This window comes from Anastrepha obliqua, chromosome 2 (genome assembly GCF_027943255.1).
Source record: "Anastrepha obliqua isolate idAnaObli1 chromosome 2, idAnaObli1_1.0, whole genome shotgun sequence".
Lineage (NCBI taxonomy): Eukaryota > Metazoa > Arthropoda > Insecta > Diptera > Tephritidae > Anastrepha > Anastrepha obliqua.
In genome coordinates, this window is record NC_072893.1 from 34,509,496 (window position 1) to 34,537,102 (window position 27,607).

A 27,607-nucleotide genomic window follows, 5' to 3' on the forward strand; every position below is an offset into this window, starting at 1 on the left:
ATATCCAAAATTGTGAAAAATAATGGCACGGAAATGTTTAATTCAATTTTTTTGCCAAGATGAATTTTAAAAGCCACTGTTAACAGCAGTCATATGACTCGCACATCAAAAGGTTAAGAGTGCGTTTGTGGAAGAATAGATTAAACTTTCCAATGGATATATCAGATGGCGTCTGTTAACACTAGAAGTTTCTAAGACCAGAAATATAAACAGCAACTCTCGTAAAACTGTGGGTCCCTCCATTTGTAAGATATCATCAAGACGCACACAACAAATTAGAGGAAAAGCTCGACCAAGCATCAATGTCTGTAGAATTTTGGTAAAAGAACTTAAGTGGCTTAAATAGTCTTTGCTTTAAGGTAAAGAAATTCTGATCTATCATAGACAAATTGAGTATTTTATTAAACTTTTTGTAACTTGGTTTCACAAGGCTTTGAATGATTAATTAATTAAATATTTCCAGAAAAGCAACCATTTCGTGCCTTACTGAAAAAAGTACTAAGTTGACTAAGTTGACTTAAGTTGTTCATCAAAAGTACGCAGATATATTTCATATTTTATCATTTTAATAGAAACCCCACTGTACTTAGAATTCAAACAATTAGTATTCGCAAATATTATAAAAACAAAAATATTTCAAATTTTTTGACTAATTTATAAATATTGAAGCCTACGCCGAAGCTCAGCCGTGGGCAAGTACATTTACATATACAAACATTTATATTTACATACATATTTGAATAAGGACCACAAGACATATTTGTCGACGGTTAATGAAATGACTACAACAAAAATTGGATAATGTGCAATAGTAAAATATGTTTCCGAAAAGTTTACTTTTCCTCTACCCACCACGCGAATATCACAGCTCTCACACTCTTCTCAGCACACATTCATACATAACTCTTGTCTTGCTTCATTTTATAGACTGGTTGGTTATGAGCTTTGTAAGTAGTTGTCGGTATTTAATTTATGTACATTTGTACATATGTGTGTATGTATGTACGAATGGATATTGGTTTGTGTGTGTGGTAGTGTGTGCATATAGACAATGAACACGCAACTTTAATTTCCTTTCATTTAATGAGGAGAAAACGCTATAATGATGAAGCAGAAAACTGTGAAAACTTACTACGGAACCTTGAATTATGTGCAGGACGAAAAGTTTGTCAGAAATCTCGGACAGCTTAAAGTGAATAACAATTAATGGTCGTAAAAACTTGCCTGCTTTAAGAAAACTTGAAAATTTTACAAATACTCACACGAGTATTTACCTACGTATAAGGAAAACTTAACGAAATCGCAGTATGGCGGGTAGCTCTGAGCTCTCGTTCCCAAGCCCCTCGACTGTATTTCTGCCATGGAAAGGGTGCTCGTAAAAAACCATCTGCTATTCAGAGAAGGCATGCAACTGTAGAACCCGCCATTTGTGGATCCACATCAAGACGCACACACACACAAAATTGGAGGAGGAGCTCGACCAAACATACAGCAAAGGGAACAAGCGCGAATTACTTATATGTATGCAGGGTGCATACGGTAGTTGAGGATCTGCATATACTATACATATGCGGCTATTACTTCCTGAAACCATTATTTTTCTTTTTGTTCTTCTTCAGATAAGACTTGGAGGACTACAACTTAACTCAAGAAATGAAGATATAGACAGTTATCGTCGCTTTTTGTGCAAATCACACCTATTTAGAAATTTCTAATTTTTTAAGTGCGCCCGTTCATTTGGTCATAAGGTTCACCGTGAATTGAAAGCATCTGTTGCGAAACGCAAAAAACACGAGGAACCCTCTTATACTGTCCGATCTGCAGAATTAATTCAACAAGTGCAAGCGACCATTTACGAAGGCCCTTTAAAATCAATAAGGTCTCTTGTGTGGGAGCTTAAAGTTTCTAAGGGGCTTATCCGTCAAGTTGTCCATGAAGATCTCCGGTGTAAATCCTACGTTATGCGTAGAAGATAGTTTACGTCAGAGCAAACACGAGAACAACGGAGTCATTCCATCAAAACGCCTTGTAAACTAAATTAGTCTCCCTGAGGCGCTTGAGATATTATGGCGAAAAAATCTTGACCAAGACCAAAGTCACCGTCTACCGGTATAGAGCTTAATTGCAGCTCTGAAAATTTGTTCACTAGTTACCCTCGATGGAGGTGCAGATGATATTTCAAAGCAATTTAAAAAAATGTGGTCTTTGATGCTAGTATTAAAAAAATGTTACAAAAACTAAAAGTTTATTCAATTTTTGAACAAAAATGTTCGGCTCTTATGCGGCCTAAGCCAAACTGAAACCGAGCATAGCATAACCGAAGCTGAAGCCGAGGCAAAGATTCGGTCGTTCTCTATTCATGACTTACACGTCTAATCATTTTTGACCGAAAAAAAAAAGAAAAACCTGTTACGGCCAACAATTTCATGGGCTATTGGAATGAAAAAAAGCTAATAAAAAAATAAAATAATATAATATATTTTATTATAAACTTAAATAAATTAAAATTAAAAAGTTAAACAAATCAGCAATCAACAAAATAACATAATTCCATCTTGGTGGATTTCTTTGTTACAGTTTTCAGCGCTAACATCATTTTATTTCTTGACTTGTTTTAAAAATATCGTAAAACTCTACACTTGAATATGTCAAATTGCATTTCACCACAAGAATTGCTTTTAGCGTATCCGTGATTCAATAATAAAAGGTTGTATAAAGTTTGACAACTGATTTCGGATGCTACTTAATTTACTAGAGGCAATTTAGAAGTAGTAAATGTTTCAGAAATTTGCTATAATTTTTTTTCAGGTTTTAGAAAGAATAATATCCAAAATCAGTGACAAACAATTGTGATAACCAAAACCTTACATACATATATACATATAATTGGCGCGCATACCCAGAAAGGGTGTGGAGCTCCTCCTCCTATTTGTGGCGTGCGTCTTGACGTTGTTCCACAAATGGAGGGACCTACAGTTTCAAGCCGACTCCGAACGGCACATATTTTTATGAGGAGCTTTTTCATAGCAGAGGTTTGCCATTGCATGCCGAGGGGCGGCCGCTATTAAAAAAAACGTTTTCTTCTTTTTGGGCTTTCACCGAGATTTGAACCTACGTTCTCTCTGAATTTCGAATGGTAGTCATGTACCAACCCATTCGGCTAGGGCGGTCATACAGAAATAAAATACAACTTTGCGTAGAAAAGTCAACCAAAGGATATTGCGTCTCGGGCTCATCTAGCCTGATCTCGAAATCCGTTGCCGAAAAATTATGGATTCAAGGCGCAACATTTATTTGAAAGGTTCTTCATAAAGAGGGTAGATACGGAGGTTATATTGAGTTGCCGGAATATATTCAGAAAATTGAAAATACGAGTTTATTCCTCAAAAGTAATATTATCGCCTTCAAAGTACTTCCCATCAAGTGCAACGCCAGCGTTTGATACAGCTCTCGAAACATTTCTGGAACTCCAATTTCTATATTTTCGGTATATCCATCAGAGTCGTACTCGATTTTTCCATTACTTCCTTTCTGATGTTAAAATGCGATCAAACAGAAAATAATCGCAGGAAGCCATATCAGATGAATTCGATGGCTGTTGGATGGTATTCGTTTCGTCTTTGTTTTCCCAATAATCCTTTATTCTAATATGCCGTATAATCCCTAAATAATAGCCTTCTTGGTGTACAATACCGTCGTAATACACACATAATAACCGAGAGCATCGCTTTTCTGTTTTGCCTTTCATGAGCCCACGTCTCGTCTCCTGTAATGATGCGTTTGATGAATATTGGGTCAGATTCAGACATGGGAATCATGTCTTAACGCAGTATCTTTTTTGCATAAAACTCAGGTCCTTTAGGACAAACGCAGCGCAAACCCAAATCATTAACTACAATATTCTGAATGGATCCGGAGGCAAGGTTCAACTATGAAAGTGCAACGTAGTCATCGATCGTCTTCATCTAACTCATCCAATGCTTGGCCCAGAAAACGTGCTGTTTCGACAGGTTGTGGTCAGAGGGAGAGGGATGTTAGGTGAGTAGATTTGTGAAGGTTCGAGATGGCATATGAGTAGATGTTTGGTAATGGTAATGGGTTAGGCTAAGGTCTTTATGCCCTGCGATCACATTGATCTATTGTGACTCCTAAGTGCTTAATTTTAATTATTTAAGCACTTGTAAGTCTTCATCCTCTAGTAGATGCGAGCCTAGGATTCTATGTCTCCTGTGACCTAATGCTTCACAGATGGTAATTAAGTATAAGTTAGTGCTAGATAGTCCTATTGTATTGAAATGTTTATTGCAGGCAAAGTGACCTGTAAGTGCTACACAGAGTAATTCGAGGGCCTTTTCGTCGAGGACCTTTTCAGGTGGTTAGTATCGTGTCGAATGCCTTCATATGTCCAACATATATTCAGTATGTCCGGGTCGATTCTGGATAAGTAGGAGTTTATCCTGCAACAATATCCAGATCGTAATTGAACCAAAGTTACGCGGGTTTCGCGACGCAGCTGAAGCTCTGCTCCGGTCCAATAGTTATAGTTTAATGCAATAATGTATTCGGGCAGTAGAATATTTAATAACTTCTTTGGCTTCTACACCAGTCAGTTTTCTTCAGTCGCTAACATATCGTCAACCAAGTCATTAAGCTCTGCTTTTATCTGCAGATAAGGGAGGAGGGTTTAAATCGATATTCTCCATAATTTTTAATTCAACTATCTTAAGATGGAATCCGAGTATATTTCTGCCGTGAAAAAGCTGCTCACAAGCTGCAAATAGGAGGAGGAGTTGAGCCGAACACCTAACAGAAGTGTACCAGCCAATTATTTACTTTATTTTTTTAAGACGGAATCACGTAGAGCGAAAATGACTGGGGAATTCCTTCGCTGCTTCCTTTTTTGCCATTGCACTGCCAGCATTGCTGCCTCTGAAATTGTTCAAAACCCGACAAGTCCGACAAGATGGAGCTTCAAATTTTTAACTACACAAAATATGTGGACGCACCGCAGATACTATGATATAACTTCTTAACTAGTCAGAGCAGGCTAAAATAAATATTTCGACACAAAACAACTCCATTTGTTAAAGTCACATCATTTTTCGGACAAAATTTAATATTTCTGCTTCTCATAAAGAATTTAATAAGTTCTTAATTGGCATACGGAATATTCCATTAAAACTTTCCACCAAATAAATGACAATATTCCTTACTTGAACGAAGAGCCAGTGAAAATAAAATCAAAATACATCAAAATAATTTATTGCAAGGATTATCATACCTACACCACACCTCCGCTTTCTGCGAGCCACCTGCACCTCTCTCTGCCTGCTTGTTTTCATAAGAATTTACTACATCAAATTCGTGAGCCATAGGCTCGCCAATATACAGATACTTATTTACACAGAAACATTTGCATTATACTTACATACATACATATACATTTAGTACGTAGATACAGGTGTATGTTCTCGAATATGCAGACACGCAGTCACATAGAAATCGTGGTAGAAAAAAACGAAAGAATTTTATATAAAATTTATGAACTGACTTTCCGCAGCAACTCGAAATGTACCATAAAAAATTACTCGGAACCATCAGAGGTATTCAGCATTGGTTTCGGCGTAGTTGGCCGTGCCGGGGCGTTCCTGGCACGAAAGCCAGCCGTCGTCAGCCATACAGCCAGCCAGTAGTCGGCTGCCGGCAGCCAGCAAACGGCCTACCAACCAATTTAGCCAACCAACCAACCATTCACGGGCCACGAGCCGACCTGCGAGCCGCCAGCCAACCAACCAATAACCAGTCAACCAGCGGCTCATCAATGTCTAGGCCCACCGGCAGCAACCCAGCCAAATGGCCAGGTCATTCGATAGTCTCGGCAAAACTTTCGAAAGGGGATGGACAATGTAATGCGCCCACTGTGTGCCGTGTGTATGTGGACATATGTATGTATGTATGTGCGTGTGGGTTGTTTTGGCAGTGTATAAGTGTAGTGAAAGCCATTCGGAAAAAATACTACAGTGAGTGGAGGCGATTGGGCTACTCGGCCAGCGCAAGTAATTCATTGGAGTTGGGGAATTTGATTTTGGTGGTTGTGTGTAAATTTTGGTTAGATACATAAATGTGTACAATTTATTATGTAATACATATAGAGTACTCTCCTAGTCTCAACAGTATTTCCTTGCAACAAAAAACACCGTATTTTGCCATATTGCACATCTCATTTATTTTGAATGAAAAATGTATTGGCGTTATTGTCATTGCTATTGACGTATGAAGCAGCTTTTATTATAGCGAGTACACACTCATGCATGCATACATGTATATGTATCTGCATATGTAGGTAGTTTATGTACAATTGCAATTGCACTACTGCAACGCCTTACGATGGGTGCTCCAAACACAATACAAAATTTATCAAAAAGTTAAGTGTTTGCTGTGTAGAAATGTGAAATGAGAAATGCAACTTAGTTGGTGCTTAAGTATGTATCAAAATTATTGACATATACGAATTTGTAAATATCTAAATGTGCCAATATTTTCGTCAATCATACGAACTGCCTCGTACAATAAGACAATTTGGACTTGGCCTCGCTCTCCAGCCCACTTCAGTAAGATAATGATAATACAAAATACATATGTGTATGTATGTATGTATGCATGTGCATGTGTTAGTAAGTAGCATATCGACTGACGTCTTCCGTCCATCGATGACTGACTCTGATATTTGATATTAATGGCTAAGTGGCACGATTCATACAGGGCCTGATAAATTTTTGTACTTATATTTTTATGTATTATGCATGTACACATAAATGCATACAAGCATATGTAGTTACCAGTCAACCAGACGTTTGATTTTAATAGAGTATTTCCAATTCGTCTTTCCCCGTGATACGGAGATTTCAAAACATGTAACTGGAATCAAACCATCTTTCCTACGCTGGAGAGTTCAATACGGATTTTAAAAGACAAATAATTCGCCTTTGCGAATCTTAAGTTCAAAATCATAAAAACAACTAATTAAGGCATTTAAGAAGTAATTCAATATGTATTAGATCTACTCATTAAAAAAACATTAGCCTATGGAAATCCTGTAGCTGCATCTATGAATTAATCAAAAATGCCAACTAATCTGAGCCACTGAGGTGGCTTTAGAAAGACTTCGAATATCCTTCCGACAAAAATCTCGTACCGGCTTGGAAAGAGAAAAATCGCGAATTTGAACAACACACTTTTTTACCATCCTGTGCATTGTCAATTGCGCGATAAAACTCGACTTTCAGTTCCGGCAATGTTCAAGAACAATGAACCCAGGGTCATTGGCATACACCATTCCTCCCAAAAAACGCAAGAAATAAAACGATGGCCTCAAATAGCAATATGTTGTTGTTGTTGCAGCAGTTCACTAGGCCCAGTGTGGTGTGGTCACTGATCACCAAAGATTTGCAGGGTCTCACGAGGCAGCTAAAACTCTTCGTCTCCCATGGGTGGTGATTGGGCTCTGATAACGACATTCAACTATCGGGAGTTTAGGAAGGTGATGAGAGTCTTTCGATGAATGTCGTTTAATGTCTGTATACTGTCCGATCCAGTATTTGGAGTCGTGTTTGGACCTAGATCTCGTCGGTGTCGTCGAAGAGATGCATCCTGACTCGCCTGGGAGATGACTCAGGCTCTAGCAAATGTCTGCAGGGGTAATTCCTGCGGTAACACCCAAGCATAAATTGCTTGCAGAACATTTTACTGTGCTCCTTGACCGGGAGCATGGAAGCCTCGTTGTGAAGGTGTTGCAGAGAAGACATCAGCAGGCCCCCCGTGGATGTTCTGATAGCAGTATATTGGCAGGTCCTGCGGTTTATTCAATGCGAATCACTAGTACCAGGCGACCAGACGGGCTAAGCGTAATGACCGACCAGCCAATTTCTTTAAATGTCGCCAGCAACTTTTTTTTTGTTTTTCGTCCAATGCAGTTGGCTAGCAATTTGAGGACCTTGTTGCATTTCGGCAATTGCGGTTGTATTCCCCGAGAAGGAGAACAACCCGTTAAAGGTGGCACCCAAAATTTTGGAGTTGTTAACGGCCGGTATTGTTGTGTCATCGACTTTCACCTTTAGTTGACCTCCTTTGTCTAGGTGGTAAAGAGGGTCGCCGTGGATTTAGTAGAAGAAAGCTGGAGATTCTTCGGAGTGAAAAAGAGAGAGAGACGTACGAGATAAACGTTTCACAAGTCATCAATGTTTTTGTCAGACGCCTTATCGAATAATCGTAAGCATAGGAGAGCAATGAAGCTTCCTCTGCTGGTAAAAGTTGATTGTGTTTATCGGCACAGAGTGAGCTTTAATGTTAGAGGTTAGTTGAGTAAACTACCATAAGCGACTTGACGCCGGCGGCTGGCGACGACTTGATGCACTGCTAGTGCGTACACTCCTGGCAAATCGTATTCATGAGGAGCTTTTCCACGGCAGAAATACGCTCGGAGGTTTGCCATTGCCTGCCGAGGGTCGACCGCTATTAGAAAATACATTTTCTATCATTTAGTGCTTCATGCCCGGAGATTTGGATTTACGCTCTCCCGAATGGTAGTCACGCACCAACCCATTCAGCTACGGCGGAACTACTAATATACTATACTAATAATGTGGCTTTTTGACAAGCTGATTCCGAATCTGTATTCACGACTTAAAAAACAAATATCTCTAGATGCTATATAACCTCAAATAAAGTCATAAATCGAACCTATTCGTGTTTTTTTCAGTTTTGTGCCGAAATATCACGAAAATGTGACGAGCTGAAGCTCTTCTGAGGCTAGTTTGAGATTCAGCAATTGAAGAACCTTCGGAGTTTAACTGGTTCCCCGCTCTGAACGCTATTTATTGGCGTGTATTATGAATTAAGTTGATAATGAGCAAACGCTGAACTTTAAACGCTGCTAGACCGTCGATATTCTCTTTAGTCCTACTAATATTAGCAGCCGTCGTAGCCGAATGGGTTCGTGTGTGACCAGTTCGAAATACACTGTGCGCATGAAACACCTTATGAATGATAGCGAACGTCCAGGCAGGCAATGGTTAACGGGACGATGTTGCCCATTTTCTCTATATAAAGGGTGTTCCAATAACAGATGTTATTGGTGAATGGATTGCGCTATCGAGAGATGATTTACGATTTTTTATGGCCGGAATTGGATGGTATTGATCTTGACAACGTTTATTTTCAACAAGACGGCGCTACGTGCCACACAAGCAACGGAACCATTAACCTTTTACGGGAAAAGTTTCCGGACCGTGTTATCTCTCGAAGAGGTGAACACCTTGTGACTTTTCTCTTTGAGGCCACGTGAAAGAGAAGGTCTACGCCAATAGCCCAGAGGCGATTCAAGACCTCAAAGATGGAATTCGTGAGGCTATCAAGGACATAGGGCAGCCACTTTACAATTCGATTATGGAAAATTTCATGAAAAGGGTATTGTCCTGTAAGCGTGGTCGTGGTGGTCATTTGCCTGATGTTATTTGCCACTATTAACGGCATACCTTCCTCTTTATAATGAAATAAACATCCGATCATTTATATTAAAAAATAGGATTTCTCTTTGAATATCAAAATAACACCTCTTATTATATTAAAAAAAATCAAAGAAATTTTTTAGTAACTTCAAACAACTAATGAAATTTTTCTAACTTTATAATTTTATTTTAGATTTGGATTATTTGGTTTTATTGTATGAAAAATAATGAACATTAAAAATCAATGAAACAAAATGCTGGAATTCTAAAAAAGGTAGCCTGCATTTTTTTCAAAATTTAACATTTTCCAGTTATCGTGTTATACCTTCCAATCAAATCTAACACCCTGTGTAGTCACATCTACAGATATAACGAAAATTTAGAGCCAAAGGTCTCTAAATGAATAATATCTATCCACGAAATAAAAGAAAATAAAATATTGTAAATAAGGCGAACATCTCAAAACCGAGACAACGATACCAATCAAACGCCCAGTCGGTGGAGCCCTATCACGCCAAATGCTTCCAGCAATGCAATCAAAATGTACGCATCACCACCCCTCCAGCAATCCTTCTTCGTGCTCCTCGCTCATAATTAACTACACGCAAGTCATATTTGCGTTGTAAGTCGTCAATAAAGCGTAATTCTCCCCTCATTACGCCAGCCCAAAGAATTTTAGATACCCGCCATCTTTTCTTTGCTGTTGTTTCCATACTTTACGAGGAACTGCCCCCTCGATTAGTGCGCAGCAGAAAATTGGGCTACATGGCAATAAATTTACATACATTTATATGTTGAATGACAAAATGAAATGAATTTCCACATTGGTATGTTTGCTTCCCAGCAGACGTACGCCCATAAATTCGCTTCACAGCAAAGGTATAATACTTACAAGTATTTCAGCAGCCCTGGGGCTTCGGTCGACTTCGGACGACAAAAACTTTCTAGCGGAAGGGTCATTAAAAATATATGAGCTTTGACATGACTGCCATATAAAAACTTACCGGGCGCTATTGCTAGTCGTTTCCTGAACTTTCCACCTGTTTCCCCATTGCCTTTAATTTGTTTTTTCTTTTGACAGAACACAACCCACGGCACACTTTCGCTGTGAACTACCCAAAATCAAGCCTATTCATTGTTTTTTTTTTTTTTGTTTCAAGTTGTAATCAAGTAGCGGGGATTTTCCACTTCTTGCCTACCCATCCGATGGGTGCAGTGTGTGGTGTGCGGTGCGCGCTATGTCGCATGTTTTTCATATACGAGTACTAAGGCTAGGTACATAGGTGTAAATACATACATATACTCGACATGTAGATATGTAGACTTGATTATAAAGGTACGTATTTGCTTTAAGGACCTACAAAATTAGTTGGCAAGAAACGTTGAATTTTAATAGTTGATGTGAGATACAAAAAAATATATGTGTACGCACACACACATAAATATAGTGAGTTGGCCAAGAGTGCACACTCAAACCAGCGACATAGCTTTGGCATTCGCTTTATGCCACCGAGGTCGAAAGGTATGGCTCGAATTGGTCGGATGCCACCAAAGGGAAGGGTGGCTTTATGGCTACCATTATTGTCTCTCTCCTATTAGCGGAGAGTGCGCAATGCAACCTATGTATGTCCTTTCCATCTTTTCCTCCTACCCCACTTTAAGCTCATACACTCATACAAACACGCCTGTACATGTATTTGTATGCATTCACCCCTCTATCTCTGCATGCATACATACGTAAAAATCGGGGTTGTACATGCGAATACTTACAAAACAAATGGGAGGTAATTCCACATGCGGAAACATTGTAAAGTTGGCTCAACTTTAATTGCCACTGGTCAAAGTTTTGATGAGTTTTTGTTTGTGACGCTGGCCAATGGTGGCCAACTTTGTTTTGATTTACGTCGTAAGGGTGGCAAGGCATGAAAGCAAGCGGTAAAATAGTAAACACAATACAAAATATATAGCTCACCTTTACTGTAAATTGTGTGCGCAAAATGTCCCTAAGCAATTGGCACTTGGATTTTGCATGCAAAAAAGTTGTATTAATATTATTGGGTTATACTTGGTGCACTGTGTCCCCTTCTTCGGGTTTTTTGTTCCATATCACCAATGGATTTGGAGTCATACCACCTAAGTGTCCAAGTTTTCTGAGAAGATGTTCTGGTGTTTCATCGTCCATTTCGCAAAAACGGCAGATGCTGGTTTCTAATAAAAATCTCGTTTCTTATCAGTAGAAACTGGGGTTTAAAGCTTAAACTCACACTCTTGATGTACAAGGAGAATTCCAAAATAAACAAGACTAAGCTCAAAATGCCAAGATAGAAAATTGCATTGACGATTACGGGCCAAACCGTGGCACGAACTCCTTGCGAACAATTCCCTTGAAATCGTAGCATCGACTTGATTTTTGACTTCTCCAAACGCGATTTTTTGGGTGGTGACTCGTCTGGGGCCTTCCATGCGACATTTTGACGCTTAGTTTCAGGTTCATGTTGGAAACACCACATTTACCATAACCAGTTACAATATTGTTAAAATATGGTGAGAGAATGCCTTAGCAGGAAAATGAGAGGTACTCACATCTACATACTTTCAGATAGCCAAGCGGCTCTAAAAGCCCTTCTATCAACAACTATCGCCTTTAAATTGGTAAATGATTGCCTAAACCTTTTCAACACGTTAGAAAACCTCAACATAGTAACACTAAGCTGGATTCCGAGACATGAAGGACATGAGGGAAATGAAATGGCTGATTACCTTGCAAAACAAGGAGCAAATATGCAACTTACTGGTCCTGAGCCTCTCTGTGGACTCACAAAAGACCACATTAATGAATTCCTTAGGAAATGGGAAGAAAGAAAATTTGCTGCACACTGTCTAAACTGGGCCGGTCAGCGTCAAGCCAAACTATTCCTAAGTCCCAACAAAGGAATATCTGACAAGCTTTTCTCACTACGCAGAGTAGATCTGCGTCTTTTAACCGGATACCTTACAGGTCACTGCAGCCTGCGAAATGGACATAGAAAGCTCAGAACATGTGCTTTGTGAATGTCCTGCGTTGGGCAGACAGAGACTTCATCACCTTGGTGGTATCGTAGTAATGCATGCAATCTTTGGAGCAACAAACCCAAAATTGTGCTAAAATTTTTAAAAAGCCTAAAACTCTAGGGTTACAAAAATAGGCCTTTCACAATAAATCAGCTCTGGTCGCAGTGCGTAATGGCCTTCTAATAATAATAATAATACAATGTTGTAAAGGAAGTTCCCGTCTTTTCTCGTCTCTTTAATGAGGCATTTCGATTGTTGAATTCTGAGCAATTTTTGGTCCTCAGTTACCTTGCGCGGAATGAAATAATGAATGATCAATTAAAATCGATGTTTTCAAGATATTCAACTCCGATTCCATGAATGTGAACGATAAGTTCGGTTCATTTTTGATAAATTTACGAACGATTTCGATGAAGTTTTCGGTGATTACTGATTTTGGGCCCGCATGTTCATTGTCGGCGTGTCCCCACAACCATCTCTGAAACGTGTAAACCACTAATGAACTCTGGCACGAGGTAGATAACCATCGCCATCGGTTTTTTCATTAATTCAAATGTTTCGGTAAACGATTTTAAAACAAAATTTGATATTAGCTCTTTGTTCGAAACTCATTTCTGTACCGATGACCCAAACATACTGACACTTTAGGCGCAATAACTTCGCTTTGCCTGAAGCTAGGGAAGTCAGCCAGGGATGTAACTTCCAATGCACTAACTCATTAAAAAGATGGCGCCATAAAAACATTTTTATGACGCCAGTCTTGTTTATTTTGAACTTCACCTTCTTTACAACCATAGTAATATCGATTTTCGATTCGGCCCATTAGTATGATAGCCTGCATTATACAAACAGGAATAACTGGAGCTATGACATCGGGTCCAGCAGAGACACTTAAGGGGTTACATGAGTTTCGACGGGTAAAAAAAGCCCTTTTTCAATATTTTTTTTCTATGTAAAAAATTATTTATTTAATTTAAACCTTTTTCTGTCTTATAGATACATATTTAAAGATTAATTTCTGAAATTTTCAAAAAAACAAAAATTAAAACTCCTCCATTGTGACGTCATATTCGGTGACCCCTCGAAAAAAAGGTGCGCCCGCATTGTCAGCATAACTCCTGACAGGCTCATCAAAAATGTAAAAACAAAAATAAGTGACCATAAACTCGTGCCTGAACGAAGGAAAGAAAAAAAAAGTAAAAATTGGAATTTTGGCAGACATTTTTGCAAAAAAATGAAAGTTTCGGTCAAATTTGCTTGACATTTTGTTTTTTTTTTTAATAGTTGTAATTGAAAAAAAAAAACAACATCCTTCGTTCAAGCACGAATAAATTGTATTTCGAACACCTGTGTCAAATTTCATCAAAATCGGTTGAGTAGTTTTCGAGAACATTTAACAATCGACTTTGAAAACACGGTTCCGAGAAAAATGCGTTTAAAGTTTTGAGTAACAATAAAAGTGGCTTGGAGCGCACACATTCCAAAGGCTGTATCTACGAATTTATTATTCGGATCGACTTGAAAATTTAGAATAATATTCCTGAGAAGTTGTAGATATTAATAAGCAAAAAACAAAAACGATTTTTTGAACCAACGAAACCCATGTAACCCCTTAATGTCATGCTTTACCTGTTACCAATAGACTTACAACTACAGCTTACAGCAACGAATACGGATGTTTGGTCATAGAGTTATTTTAGAAAGCCAAAGGCTTACTAACAATTCGCCACATTTTACTACCGCTACCCTAGATTTTAGAACATAGTTTAAGGTAAAGTTCCCCACGCGAAAGGAATGAGATTTGAATTCAGTAGTCAAAGAGAACACAACTACACTTTACACTAACGGAGTATATTTGAAAGACCTCGAAACTCCCAAGGCTTTTCGCCTGGGGAATTGGAGTAGTATTTCCCAAGCAGAAGTTCTCGGGAAAAAGAAAGTTTGCAGGATAATTAAAAACCATCCCCAAAAACTATCGGGAGTACGTACTTAATGATTTAGGTTGCACGACAGGCATAACTCTCATCTGGGTACCTGGGAACATAGAAGGAAATGAGAAAGCTGATGAACTGGCAACGAATCCGAAGCGGTAGAAATAAGCTGTCCCCAAGGCGTGCGCAAAAGGGAGATCTTCTCGCTATTCCAGAAGCAGGCCGTTGACAGATGGACTAACAGGGATACCTGCAAAATAAGTCAAGAAGCGTGGCCCAATTTCAACAAATTCAGAAGTGTAGAGTTGTTAAGACAGCCACCAGCAGACATATTTAGAATTAAGTTAACAATAACCGGTCACTGGCTTTTGGGAGATGTAGAAGCTGCTATCAAGAAGAATCTAAGGAAATAGTCTCTATCTGTGTGAGTGTCCAAGAATGTGGGTGCTCTACGACATAGAATGCTGCAACTTTAAAGAAATTTGAACACAAGAAAACAGACAACATAGACAGATTCATAGTCAAATCTAGATGGTTCTAAAAATGGTGTATCAAAATGGTTCGTAAGCCCTCTCTATCCAGGTTTAGGAGCATATTTGTTGCACTTTTGAAGTAAAGGATAAACTGTTTAGCCTACCTCTGTATCGGGACCGCCATTCACTGTCCTCCCAGTTGTAATAAATTGCTTTGTGTGGACTATAGAGAGCACACAAAAGGGCTCTGGACTATGGCATTTTCAAATAACGCCTAATTTCGCTAGGCAGTCTATCCGTTCATTACCGTCATGCCCTTTACGTTAATACATTGTTCCCAGGGTATTAAGTACAGTGAAGCATTTCTCAACGAGCTTCGATGTTAATTTATGCCACCACAGAGTGCATGAAGTCGCCTGACAGTCTAACTAAACGCAGATTCTCTTTATAGGCATTCTCTGCTATATATTTCTATGTCATATATAGACTTGAGAGGCTGTGGGATAACCGCCCACTGGTATCGATATTTCAAAGTTCAGCCCAAGACATCGGCACAAGTCCTGTCATCCGCAAACTTTCGACCCATCCATTTAACAATTTTCTGAGTCAGAACCAATGTATGAATGGTAATTCTGTCTTCCAGAGGGCCTAATTTGGTATTGAAATTTGAAATTTCTGGACGCCTTCAGCGCTGGATGTTCCATACAGAAATGTTTGCGAAAGTCATTGCGGTTTCCACATGTCCTGCGAAATTTTCGATTCTAGCAGGGAAGAAACGTGAAAGCTTAGAAAAGTAATCGTTTATTTTCGAAAATAAGTAATCAATGCCATGAGGGCCGAATGCCCTCTGCATATACAATATGATCAGGAAAACTAGCACTGGTTATGACACCTGTGACAACCCTTGGGGTGGTTTGAGTCTTTCGACAAGTCTAGTGTTGCTAGAATAACGGTCTCACCTGAACATTTTTGTTTCGATTCACTATTTACCTAAGTGTTTATGCCTTTAAAGGACCTAGTGGTACTTTTCACTCTGCGGAAAACATTCAAAAGTGCTGCTGGGCTCAAATAGTGTGTGAAAGTTAGGGGTAATAAGGCCTCACGTGTTATCTATACTGGAGTAAAGAGAGATATCGAGCTATATGGCACTCCTTGAATGGCTAGTTTCCCAGGTCTCAGTAATGATACCAGTCTACCTGGGATAGCGAGAGTAGTAAGCGACGAATTGATGTCCTCGGTTACGTTATTTACCCCTGTGCAGTGCAAATTGCCGCCGTAGTCGAATGGGTTGGTGCGTGACTACCATTCGGAATACACAGAGAAAACGTAGGTTCGAATCTCGGTGAAACACCAAAATTAAGAAAAAGTTTTTTCTAATAGCGGTCGTCCCTCGGTAGGCAATGGCAAACCTTCTGCCATGAAAAAGCTCCTCATAAAAAATATCCGCCGTTCGGAGTTGGCTTGAAACAGTAGGTCCCTCCATTTTGTAGAACAACATCAAGACGCACACCACAAATAGGAGGAGGAGCTCGGCCAAACACCCAGAAAGGGTGTACGCGCCAATTATATACATTAGGGCGGGTCAATTTAAAAATCGCTCATTGCTCTGTGAAAATCGTATTCTAGGGATCAAAATAAGAAACTTTGCCGAAGGAACCATACCTCTAAAACGAATTCTGATGTCCCCCAATTTGGGTCGAACGAAAAATCCCACTGACCCATTTAGAGTGCTCCAATCGAGTCCAAATGTATGACCGACCCCCACTAACTTTGGACGGCCGATCCACCCATGCCAGTGGTACACCCCCTGGAACTCCCCTGGGGGGTTCCCCATACAATCATTTCAAAGTATCACCATTTTTGGCCTTTACATGAGAAAAGAAACTAAAAAGTTCGATCCAAATTGGGGAACATCAGAATTCGTTTTAGAGGTATGGTTCCTTCGGCAAAGTTTCTTATTTTGATCCCTAGAATATGATTTTCACAGAGCAATAGGCGATTCTTTTGCCTCCCCACAAATCGACCCGGCCTAATATACATATATATAGTTCAAAATGCGTTTTTCCAATGACCACACGATCTTCATTCCTGGTATATACAGATGGGGCAGAATTATTTGACAAACTATGCCGCCTTCTAAGGACAGGGTATTTATAGGTTTATCAATGAAAAAAATGCAGCATAAATTGCGGGCCAAATTCGTTGCTGGTCGCTTCGGATCCGACGAAATGCCACCATAGAAAGTAATGGACATTCGCTCACTGAGCTTCGTTGGGTTTATTAGACACCTGATCTTAATAACACCGGTTGCCGAGACTCGAAATAGATATCCCTAATACTTCGCCTATCCCAGCGATCGACCTAGCGTGGGCAAATACACACACAACAAAAAATATATTCTATGTAGATTAGAACAAATTCGAAGTTGGCCGACATTTTAGTAGTCGTAGCTCCGCCCAAGAGCTCAAGATCAACCACAAAACAATTTAAAGTCATTTGCGCAAAAATGAAAAAAAAATGTTTTCTCTTTCCCCAAAATAATAAAGGGTGGTTAAATTTTAAGGGCCGATGTTAAATGTGAACCACACCTAAACGTCAAGTTTTTTCTGTATTTCATGTGACATTTTTCAATTTCAGACTAACTCAATTTGAAATATAGAAAAATGCACAATCGAGCAACGCGTTAAAGTTATTCAGGCTTATTATGAAAACGGGCGTTCAAATCAAAATGCATATCGCGCACTTCGTGATTTTTTCGGCCAATTTAATCGTCTGAATGTGCGTACAATCGGAAAAATTGTGCAAAAGTTTGAGCAAACCGGGTCTGTAGGATATGTGAAAACACCAGTGCATGCTCGTACAGCTCGTACTGCAGAAAATATTGCTGCTGTTCTCACGCTCGTCGTTATGAACATTATGCATAAAGGCTTGCATTTACACGCTTACAAGGTGCAATTGACTCAAGAACTAAAGCCTCTTGACCATTTCAAGCGTCGTCAATGGTCAGAATGGTGGCAGGAAATGGCAACAGTGAATGAGCAATTTTCGAAGAAAATCATCTTCAGTGATGAGGCTCCTTTTCACCTCGGTGGATTCGTCAAAAAGCAGAATTGCCGCATTTGGGGGAATGATAATCCAAGAGTGATTGCCGAAAAACCAATACACCCACAAAGAGTGACTGTTTGGTGCGGTTTATGGGCTCGCGGCATCATTGGGCTGTATTTTTTCCAAAATAAGGCCGGTCAGGCAGTTACTGTGAACAGTGTTCGCTATCGTGAGATGATAACGAACTTTTTATGACCCGAATTGGATATGGACGATATGTGGTTTCAACAGGACGGTGCCACTTGTCACACAGCTAACAAAACAATGGCTCTTTTGCGCGAAAAATTTGATGGCCGAATAATCTCACGCCGCGGCGATGTCAACTGGCCGCCAAAATCATGTGATATGACACCGTTGGACTTCTTTCTTTGGGGTTATTTGAAAGAAAAGGTGTACGTCGGTAAGCCAGCAACAATTCAAGAGCTAAAGGATGAGATAATTCGGCACATTAACGGCATAGAACCTCAAATATGTCTCAGAGCCATCGAAAATTTGGACCATCAGATAGAGGTGTGCCGCCGAGGCCGCGGCGGCCATTTAGCCAATATTTTGTTTTATACGTAATTCAGCTATAAAAATATTATCATAATAAAGAGAAATGATAATAATTTCTTAAAAAAATTGTATTTTATTCAAATTCAACACCGGCCCTTGAAACTTAACCACCCTTTATATAAAACCAAAGTTTTGAATTTTTTAACCAAACGATTCGTATGAACTCAATTTTGTCCAAAGTCACACTTATCCGTTATAAAAAAAAACAAAAATTCTAGAAAAAATTCAGCACTATTCAACATATAAATTTTGAATTGCAGTGATCGTTTTCCATATTACAAATCGAACGATGATCGTTGGAAGAATTCAGTGCGACACAACCTCTCGATCAATCCGCATTTCCGCAAAGGTCTCAAAGCACCCCAAGGAGCCGGACATTTATGGACAATATCAAGTGGGGATTCAGCAGAGAATGTGCTGGCGTGGGAACATGTAGGTTTACAACCCACTTGGCGTACATCAAGTTTTAACATTTTCCTCACTTCCTATTTTTTTCCCGCAGAAGAAGCAACGACTGGATTTATTCTTCAAAATGGAGTCTATGAACCGCGAACGCCTGCAACAGCATCAACAGCAAATGCAGCAACGCCAAAGCTGCACCTCACCACATCCGGATTGCCAACAACACCATCGACAACAACAACAACAAAGACAGCAACAGCAACACCAACAACAACAGCAATGTGTCTATGATGAAGCCGCCACAGCAGCTGACACAATCAAACGAGAAATGCTCAACAGTAGCGGCGACGAAGGCTGCATCCAGAATTGCAATAACACTACAAATAACAACAATCAAAGGCTCGAGAGCACACAATTGGTGCACGAATTACCCTTTAACGATCTGATGAGCGACGAAGAACTTCGCAAGACAGCTGGACAAATCTTGAATGGCATACATCGCGAAGTTGAAGTACAATCGGTGAACTCTATTATCAGCACCTATCAGGATGTGCTGCTGGACAATGGTGAGTAATGGCGCAAAGCTGTCAAATCATTGAGACTAAACTAAATTTGTTCGTTCTCTGCCTTAACCACCAGAAGATTACCTTAACCCTATACACAAGGACATCGCCGTACATGAGAGTGGCTTACGTAGCTCGAATGCAACACATCTGCCAAGCGCCTCATACACACAGACGCACAATACAACGAACTCACAGTATTATATCACAGAAATCGATCCACTCGAACTGGGCGTACAAATGTCGCAGCAAGTGGGTGCGGAGGAGGTACTTTTCAGCGATGAGTTCAATTTGAATTACTTTGGTTATAATGGCGCTAACGATATTGTTGCCTGACCGCCAGTGGCAGCAACAACGGGCGGTAGTGCCACCAGTGGCACAGCGGCACCGTTAATTAGTGTAACCGCAGTAGCAGCGACGTTGGAAAATGGTACATCGTCGCAGCAACTGGGGCCGAGGCCAATTGAGCAAGCATACGGCCAACTACAGCAATAACCAGTGTAGCGTTAGAACTTAGTAGTAAGTTTAGTATTACATATAAAGGTGTGAATACTCGTATTAAAAGGCCTTACAATCATTTCTAGTCACTATGTGTGGACAGTGCATGTCCAGAGCAATACTATCACAAATTTTACCAAAGATACATTTTTAATTTAACTCAATGAAATTTATTTCAATGAAAAATTAGGAAATTTGTAAGTAGATAAGTACATGACCAAATGTATTTATATGTATTTTAGTACGTATGTAGGTATATATAATTTTGTAAGTTATAGCATTGGAAAATCCCAACCACTACTGAGCCAATCAAACTTGGTTCCCAAAATGTCTCATCCCTGACCAAAGTGTAGCCAGGCTCTTTTCAACTTGGGAGTAGACACCTCGCTTCCTCTGCCCTCGCCAGTAGTGCATAGAATACTTTAGGTACTGGAGCATTCTAATCCAATCAAATGATATGACGCAGCCGGCCGGATACGGCGCTTTTGATTTGCTGATTGATTTGATTCGACTTGCGGATTACCTCGACATTCCATTGCCTGCGGTATACGGTATGTTAATTAAATATATGCAAATAATTGTCGATAAAGGATGGTTTTTGAGGTTTGCTAACTATAAGTTCACTGAAAGCTTTTACTACCTCAAAATTTTGGCTTTTAGTCCGCAAGATTCCTGCGTAGAGCAAAATGAATCAACTTACGTCTGAAAATGCTAAGGAATTTGAAAACTCATCACGAATGTGAGCGCTTTGTTGCCCAAGCAGTACATTTACTAGCCGCTAGTTGGCAACATTCTTGGCTGCCTCATCGTCCCTTGTGTTCGGATCAGAATGTGTCCACTTTGGCTGCGAACATGCAGCGCACCCATAAACATCGCCTCGCTAAGCAGAGGTAATCTTACTGAAAGAAGTCTTAAACTCTCCCCTACTAAAACAGCAATCCTATGTACAGCATGGTCTGAGAAGATCGAACTGGAAATAGGCATTAGAGTCGAAGAAAACCAAATCCGACTTTAAATTACTCTAAGCTATTAGGGCTAAAGTTCAACTGTTTGGTCTTCTTTTCCGCGCACACAAAAGCAATTACGAGCAGAGTTCAGAGCCGCAACGAAAATCTCAAAACGTTAGCTGGTGAAGGAACATTGCTGGCAACGAGGAAATTCTGGCACGTCCTAAGCTATTCCTTGCTGACGACTAAAACCCTCAGTGTAAGAAGCTGCAGACCTTTCAAAACATTGTACTCAGGTGTGTAACGAAATGTATTTTAATGCCCCCTGACTTTCGCTAATGCAGTGAAACATGTACAGGGTCCGGCACTCGAAGTGTCATAAATTTACTTTGGAAAATTACTTTTATTCAATTCAAAGTAAAAAATGTGTGAAAATAATACAAAATTAAGAATCAATTTACTTTTGCTTGATATGACCACCTTTTGCCTTGACTATGGCCTTGAGACGGTCCAGAAAGGAATCGCAAACTGCCCGAATATGACTTGCAGGTATTTTGGCCCACTCACGTACAATGACTTTTTTCAACGCCTCGAGACTGGTTAATCTTTTAGTTCGGACCTTGCTCCCCAAATTGGCTCAAAGAGAATAATCCATCGGATTCGCGTCAAGTGAATTTGAAAGCCATTGTGCGGACGTTATGAAGTGCGGAACGTTGTTTTTAGCCATTCTTGGTTCACTCGAGCTTTGTGAGTCGGTGCCGAGTCCTGTTGAAATGTCCATGGTATGCCACCGAAATGTTTGTCTGCCATCAGTTACATCCTAGATATTATATAATATGTATATAAGGTGTAAAATGTATAAAGGGTGATCAATTTAGAGGTATGGGATTTTAAATTTAAATAAAACAACGAAATACAAATTGATTGGGCCGTCTTTATTATTTTTGTGTAGAACCATTCATGACATTTATTTTTTAAAGATAGTCCCTAGTTGGCCATAATTGCGCCGTAATTCGGCCATCCGTAAAAACCAATTTGAATGACTCGGTCGAGAACTTCTGTTGGTATGTCGTGAATAACTTTAGTAATGTTGGCTTCCAATGCCTCAATCGAAGTTGGTTTAACCACAAAAGATTTAGATCTTACATACCCTCACATATAAAAGTCCAAAGGTGTGATATCACACGATATTGGTGGCCAATCCACTGGTCCGAGACGAGAGATAAATAGTTCACCGAAACGACGACGCCGTAAATTCATTGTTTCACGGGCTGTATGGAAAGTAGCGTCGTCTTGTTCGAACCAAATGTTGTGGAGATGACGGGCTTCAATTTCCAGCATCAAAAAGTATTGTATCATAGTGCGATAGCGTTCACCATTGACTGTTATATTGGCGTCAGCCTCATCTTTGAAGAAATATGGGCCAAACAATTGTTTTCAATGGATGTAATGGCTGTTCTTGAATGGCTTCGGGTTGCTCTTTAGCCCAAATACTACTATTTTGCCTATTGACGTAGCCATTAAGCCAAAAATAGGCCCAGTCGCAGAACACCTGCCTGAGCGCGCGATGAACACTTTTCACAGAGTGTCGATTTTCGTCATACAATTCCACGATTTCTAAACGTCGTTAAAGCGTTAGTTTTTCCATGATGAAATGTCAATGAATTCTGAAAAAAATTATATATATAGTAGTACCGTGGGATCTGTCAAAACAACCCTATTGAAAAGAGTACCTCCAATCTGATCACCCTTTATAATTGGCGAACTCCTACTCTAAGTTTTGCTGTGCGTCCTTATGTTGTTCTTTAAATGGAGGGACCACCTACACTTTTATGTCGCCTCCGAATGACAGGTGATTTTTCATGGCAAGCTTATTCAGTGAAGAAATGCATTCAGAGTTTTGCCACTGTCTTCCATTCGACTACGGCTGCCACATAGATTTTACTGCAAGTTCAACTTTTATTTCGCCAGAATCGACAACACCAAGATGCTCAAAATAAATCAGAAGTTACATGCGAAGGAACCCCGCATATTACTGAGCATTTCTTCACTTGCCCTGAAAACCAACTTATCTAGCATCCCTATTGCTTTGGACCGAACCTATCGGAACGACAATTGACCTATTGACCTATGTTTACTTGATATGGCAACAATAATTCTAGAACACCTCCAGACAATTTCAAGAACTAAATATCTCGCACGTCAGCCTGTGGAAAATTTTTGCGCAAAAATCACTACTTTTTTTTCACTTGCAAGTGACAATTTCAGGCAAACCATCAGCAGCTTCAATAGCGCCGGCTATGTTGAGGTTCGCACATCGCGTCTGTGATTGTCGAATCTCCAATACCGTCCCAGAGTATGAGAGTGCGTATTTTTAATATTTCGGTGATGCTACCGTAAATAAATTTTAGTAAACGGTGAGCACTTCAGACGGTTCCAAGATGGAATCAGGAGTCGAAGCGGGGGTTTTCTCCAAATCAGCCAATTTATCTATCTCCTTGAAGCTGCTTAGGGAACGCGGGAGCGAGGAAGATATTAACATTTTCTCCGATAGTCAAACCGCGATTAAGGCTCTGACGACGCCATGGTGCAGAACGAAATTAGTAGATAAGCTCCTGTAAGGAGGAGATCAAATCTCTTGGGTGTGCAGGTAACATTTCTCTGATCTGGGTTCCAGAACATAGGAGCATAGAGAGAAATGAAATTGCTAATGAGCTTGCCAAGAAGGGGACTGAATTGGCCTCAGAGACGTCCTACCCGGTCATCGGCATCCCCCTGACAGTTGTTAAAGGGGGAACAAATTATTTCTCAGGAAAGCGCAGAAAAGATGGAGCTCCATTTCTTCATGTGGTATTTCGAAAACCCTTTGGCCCAAAACGGCGCTTTACTGCCACTTGAGGAGTGCCAGACCAGCACTTCAACCATTTCACCTACCTACCTACCTAAGCACTTCAGAATTAGCCATTCTGAATTAGCCATAGTACGGTCTTAGCCATTCATGAGTTGAGACCAAAGTTTTGGATTGACGAAATATGGTAATGGTACGGCAACCAAGATGAAAATGTTTTAGAATAAAATAAGGATCTTTCGAATAAAGTCGTTCATATATATGCATAAATATATACTCATATGTATGTAAATATTTGGTACGTACAATTTAATTAAGATCTCAAAAATACCGATAGCAAAACTTGCACCTAATTTTCTAATGCATATTCCAAGTGTAATTAAACAAATAAGTCAATAAACTATAAATACAAAGTTTCAATAAATTACTTTCACTTCCACTAACTTATTCATCAAAATCCAATTCTTAAACTCCATTGTCCAAAAAGTCAAAAACATCAGAGAAATATCGAAAATAGCGAACAAGAATATAGTTTGACGATTGCCCAAAGAAAAGCTTGTTGTTGTTGTTATTGCAGCATAAACATTCGCCATACATGAACGGGCTCTAAGGGACTACCCGGTGTTAGGCAAAAATGTGTATTATCTCCACTCTTGGTCAACCTAGTCCTGGACCTAGCAATGCGACAAGCGTGACCGGGCATTTCCTGGGGTTTATCCGGCCGGCTTGAAGGCCTGGACTATGTGGACGACATTTGTTTACTAAACATTAACATAGCAAAGACCAAAGTAATGCGGATTAACACCACCGAAACGCACGCCCATCAAATTGCCGACACGCCGCTTGAAGGTGTAGTTGCAATTTGCTACCTTGGGAGCATAATTTCAAAAAACGGCGGATCAACAACTGACATACGCAATCGAATATCTAAGGGACGCGTGGCATGCCAGACAAGGTGTGGAGATCAACCCACATCTCCAAGCACACAAAACTGAAATTATTTGAAGCCAACGTGTAATGGATGTGAAACATGGAACTTAACAACAAGCATATCACAATCATTGCAATCCTTCCTAAAGCTGATAATTTATAAAGCCTGATATTAAAGGGTGGTTAAGTTTCAAGGGCCGGTGTTGATTTTGAATAAAATAGAATTTTTTAAAGAAATTATTATAATTTCTCTTTATTATGATAATATTGGTATAGCTCAATTACGTATGGAACGAAATATCGGTCAAATGGCCGTCGTGGCCTCGGCGGCACACCTTCATCCGATGGTCCAAATTTTTGATGACGCTGAGGCATAATTGAGGTTCTATGCCGTTAATGTGCCGAATTATCTCATTCTTTATCTCTTGAATTGTTGCTAACTTATCGACGTACACCTTTTCTTTCAAATAACCTTAAAGAAAGAAGTCCAACGGTGTCAAATCACATGATCTTGGCGACCAATTGACATCGCCGCGACGTGAAATTATTCGGCCATCAAATTTTTCACGCAAAAGAGCCATTGTTTCGTTAGCTGTGTGACAAGTGGCACCGTCCTGTTGAAACCACATATCGTCCACATCCATATCTTCCAATTCGGGCCATTAAAAGTTCTTTATCATCTCACGATAGTGAACACTATTCACAGTAACTGCCTGACCGACCTCATTTTGGAAAAAATACGGCCCAATGATGCCACCGGCCCATAAAACGCACCAAACAGTCGCTCTTTGTGGGTGTATTGGTTTTTCGGGAATCACTCTTGGATTATCATTCGCCTAAATGCGGCAATTCTGCTTTTTGACGAATCCACTGAGGTGAAAAGGTGCCTCATCACTGAAGATGATTTTCTTTGATATGCATTTTGATTTGAACGCCCGTTTTCATATATTAATAAGCCTGAATAACTTTAAAGCGTTGCTCGATTGTGTATCTTTCCATGGTTCAAATTGAATTAGTCTGAAATTGAAAAGTGTCAAATGAAGTGCAGAAAAGAACTTGGCGTTTAGGTGTGGTTCACATTCAACATCGGCCCTTGAAATTTAACCACCCTTTATAAGCAACGATGATCTTTGGGCGGCTACCGGGCAAACACCAGTTCACATAGAAATTATGCGTCGCAAGTGGAAATGGATCGGACACACATAGCGCAAACCACGGGATGCCATCGCAAGTACAGCGCTAGACTGGAATCCCCAAGGAATGCGTAGGTACGGGAGACTGGCCAACTCATGGAGGCGACAAGTAGCAGCAGAGGCGTACAGAGCATGCCGTTCCTGGAGTCAAATTAAATATCTGGCGCTAAACAAACGAAATTATAACTTGCTTATTGAGCCCCTATGTTTGGCCTAGGAACTATGGGAAAATATATATGGACATATATATATAATACATGACCGGGGAGGGCTGCCGTACTGGAGTGACAGTCCTTGGTCGGATATAAATCCGGGTCGTTTCGGTAATGTAGAACCGATTGTCCTGGGACTTTTGCCAAAAAAAGTCCGTGTCGGTGGTTAAAAGCACGTCCATGACATCGTAACAGGTGGCCAATCTTGGATCTATGCATATGAGCCGGACACACACCGGTTGGGTATGGGCAGCGGTTGAGGCGAGCTTAATCCAACAGAATTTGTTCGCGGAAGAAGCACCTAGAAGCAAATGGTCGCCAGTTTTTTTCAGATAATTTGGTCATGTCTCAACTGTTCCACTAGTGAAACTTAAAACAGTCAATTCTGAGTGGTGCACAACCATTTGTTTGCCAAAAGGTTTCGGAGAATTAAGGAAAATTAATAGCCGAAGACGGCCCCCGTAGCCGAATGGGTTGTTGCGTGACTACCATTCGGAACGTAGGTTCGAATCTCCGTGAAACACCAAAAATGAAGAAAAAGTTTTTTCTAATAGCGGTCGCCCCTCGGCAGGCAATGGCACACCGCCGAGTGTATTTCTGCCTCACAAAAAAAAACATTTGCTGCTCGGGTCGGCTTAAAACTGTAGGTCCCTACATTTGTGAAACAACATCAAGACGCACGAATCATCCTTCACCAAGACAATGCGAGCTGTTGTAGTAGCATAAACATTCCCCATACTTACATAACGGGGAATGCTGCTGGAGTGACAGTCCTTGGCCGCATATAAATCCGGGTCGTTTCGGTAACGTAGAAGCGACTGATAACAATGCGAGCTCTCACGTATCGGTTCACACAAGAGAGTTTTTGAGAGTAGAGTTTAGGTGGAGCCGTCTTTGACGAACGCAGCAGAAATAAACTTCGGGTTATCGGCTCAATGCCAGCCCTAAGAAGTAGTGGGAGCAGCCTTGCTGCATGGAGCTCCTCCATTGACGATAGAGGACGGGCGATGTTCAGCGCACTAGAAAGGGTGAGTTTAATATGGCGACAGCCCTTGGTCTGGAAAGCCCACCGAGTCATTCCGGTACGTAGAACCGGCTGTCATGGAAATGGTCACACCTGCTACCGCTATTTCCAGTTATACAGCAAAATTTTTTTTTGTTGTTCAAAATTAATTGCTTGTATATTTGTTGCAGTGCCGGGTTGTTACTTTAGTTGGTTCATCTCTATTTTTTTTTGGTTCGAATCATGCCAAAGGCAATATTGCTGCCCCAGCCGTTATCAATTGGTCTCCAAATCCATCCATCCAGGCCACGCAGACAAACCCTAAAATACTGCTTTGGCAAATACGACAAACTTCCAAAAACTTCTTGCCCCCAAGCGGCAGCTCTAACC

General features: G+C 40.2%; 1 protein-coding gene across 1 annotated transcript in view; it reads left to right on the plus strand.

Moving 5' to 3' along the window:
* Positions 1-19,922, plus strand: part of LOC129238670 (defective pharyngeal development protein 4) — a 33,305-nt gene extending 13,383 nt beyond the window's left edge. The window contains exons 3-5 of the mRNA XM_054873771.1: positions 18,882-19,053; positions 19,124-19,589; positions 19,663-19,922. Coding sequence (XP_054729746.1) covers positions 18,882-19,053; positions 19,124-19,589; positions 19,663-19,922 — 898 coding nt within the window. The remainder of the gene's footprint in view (positions 1-18,881; positions 19,054-19,123; positions 19,590-19,662) is intronic.
* The last annotated feature ends 7,685 nt before the right edge of the window (positions 19,923-27,607 follow it).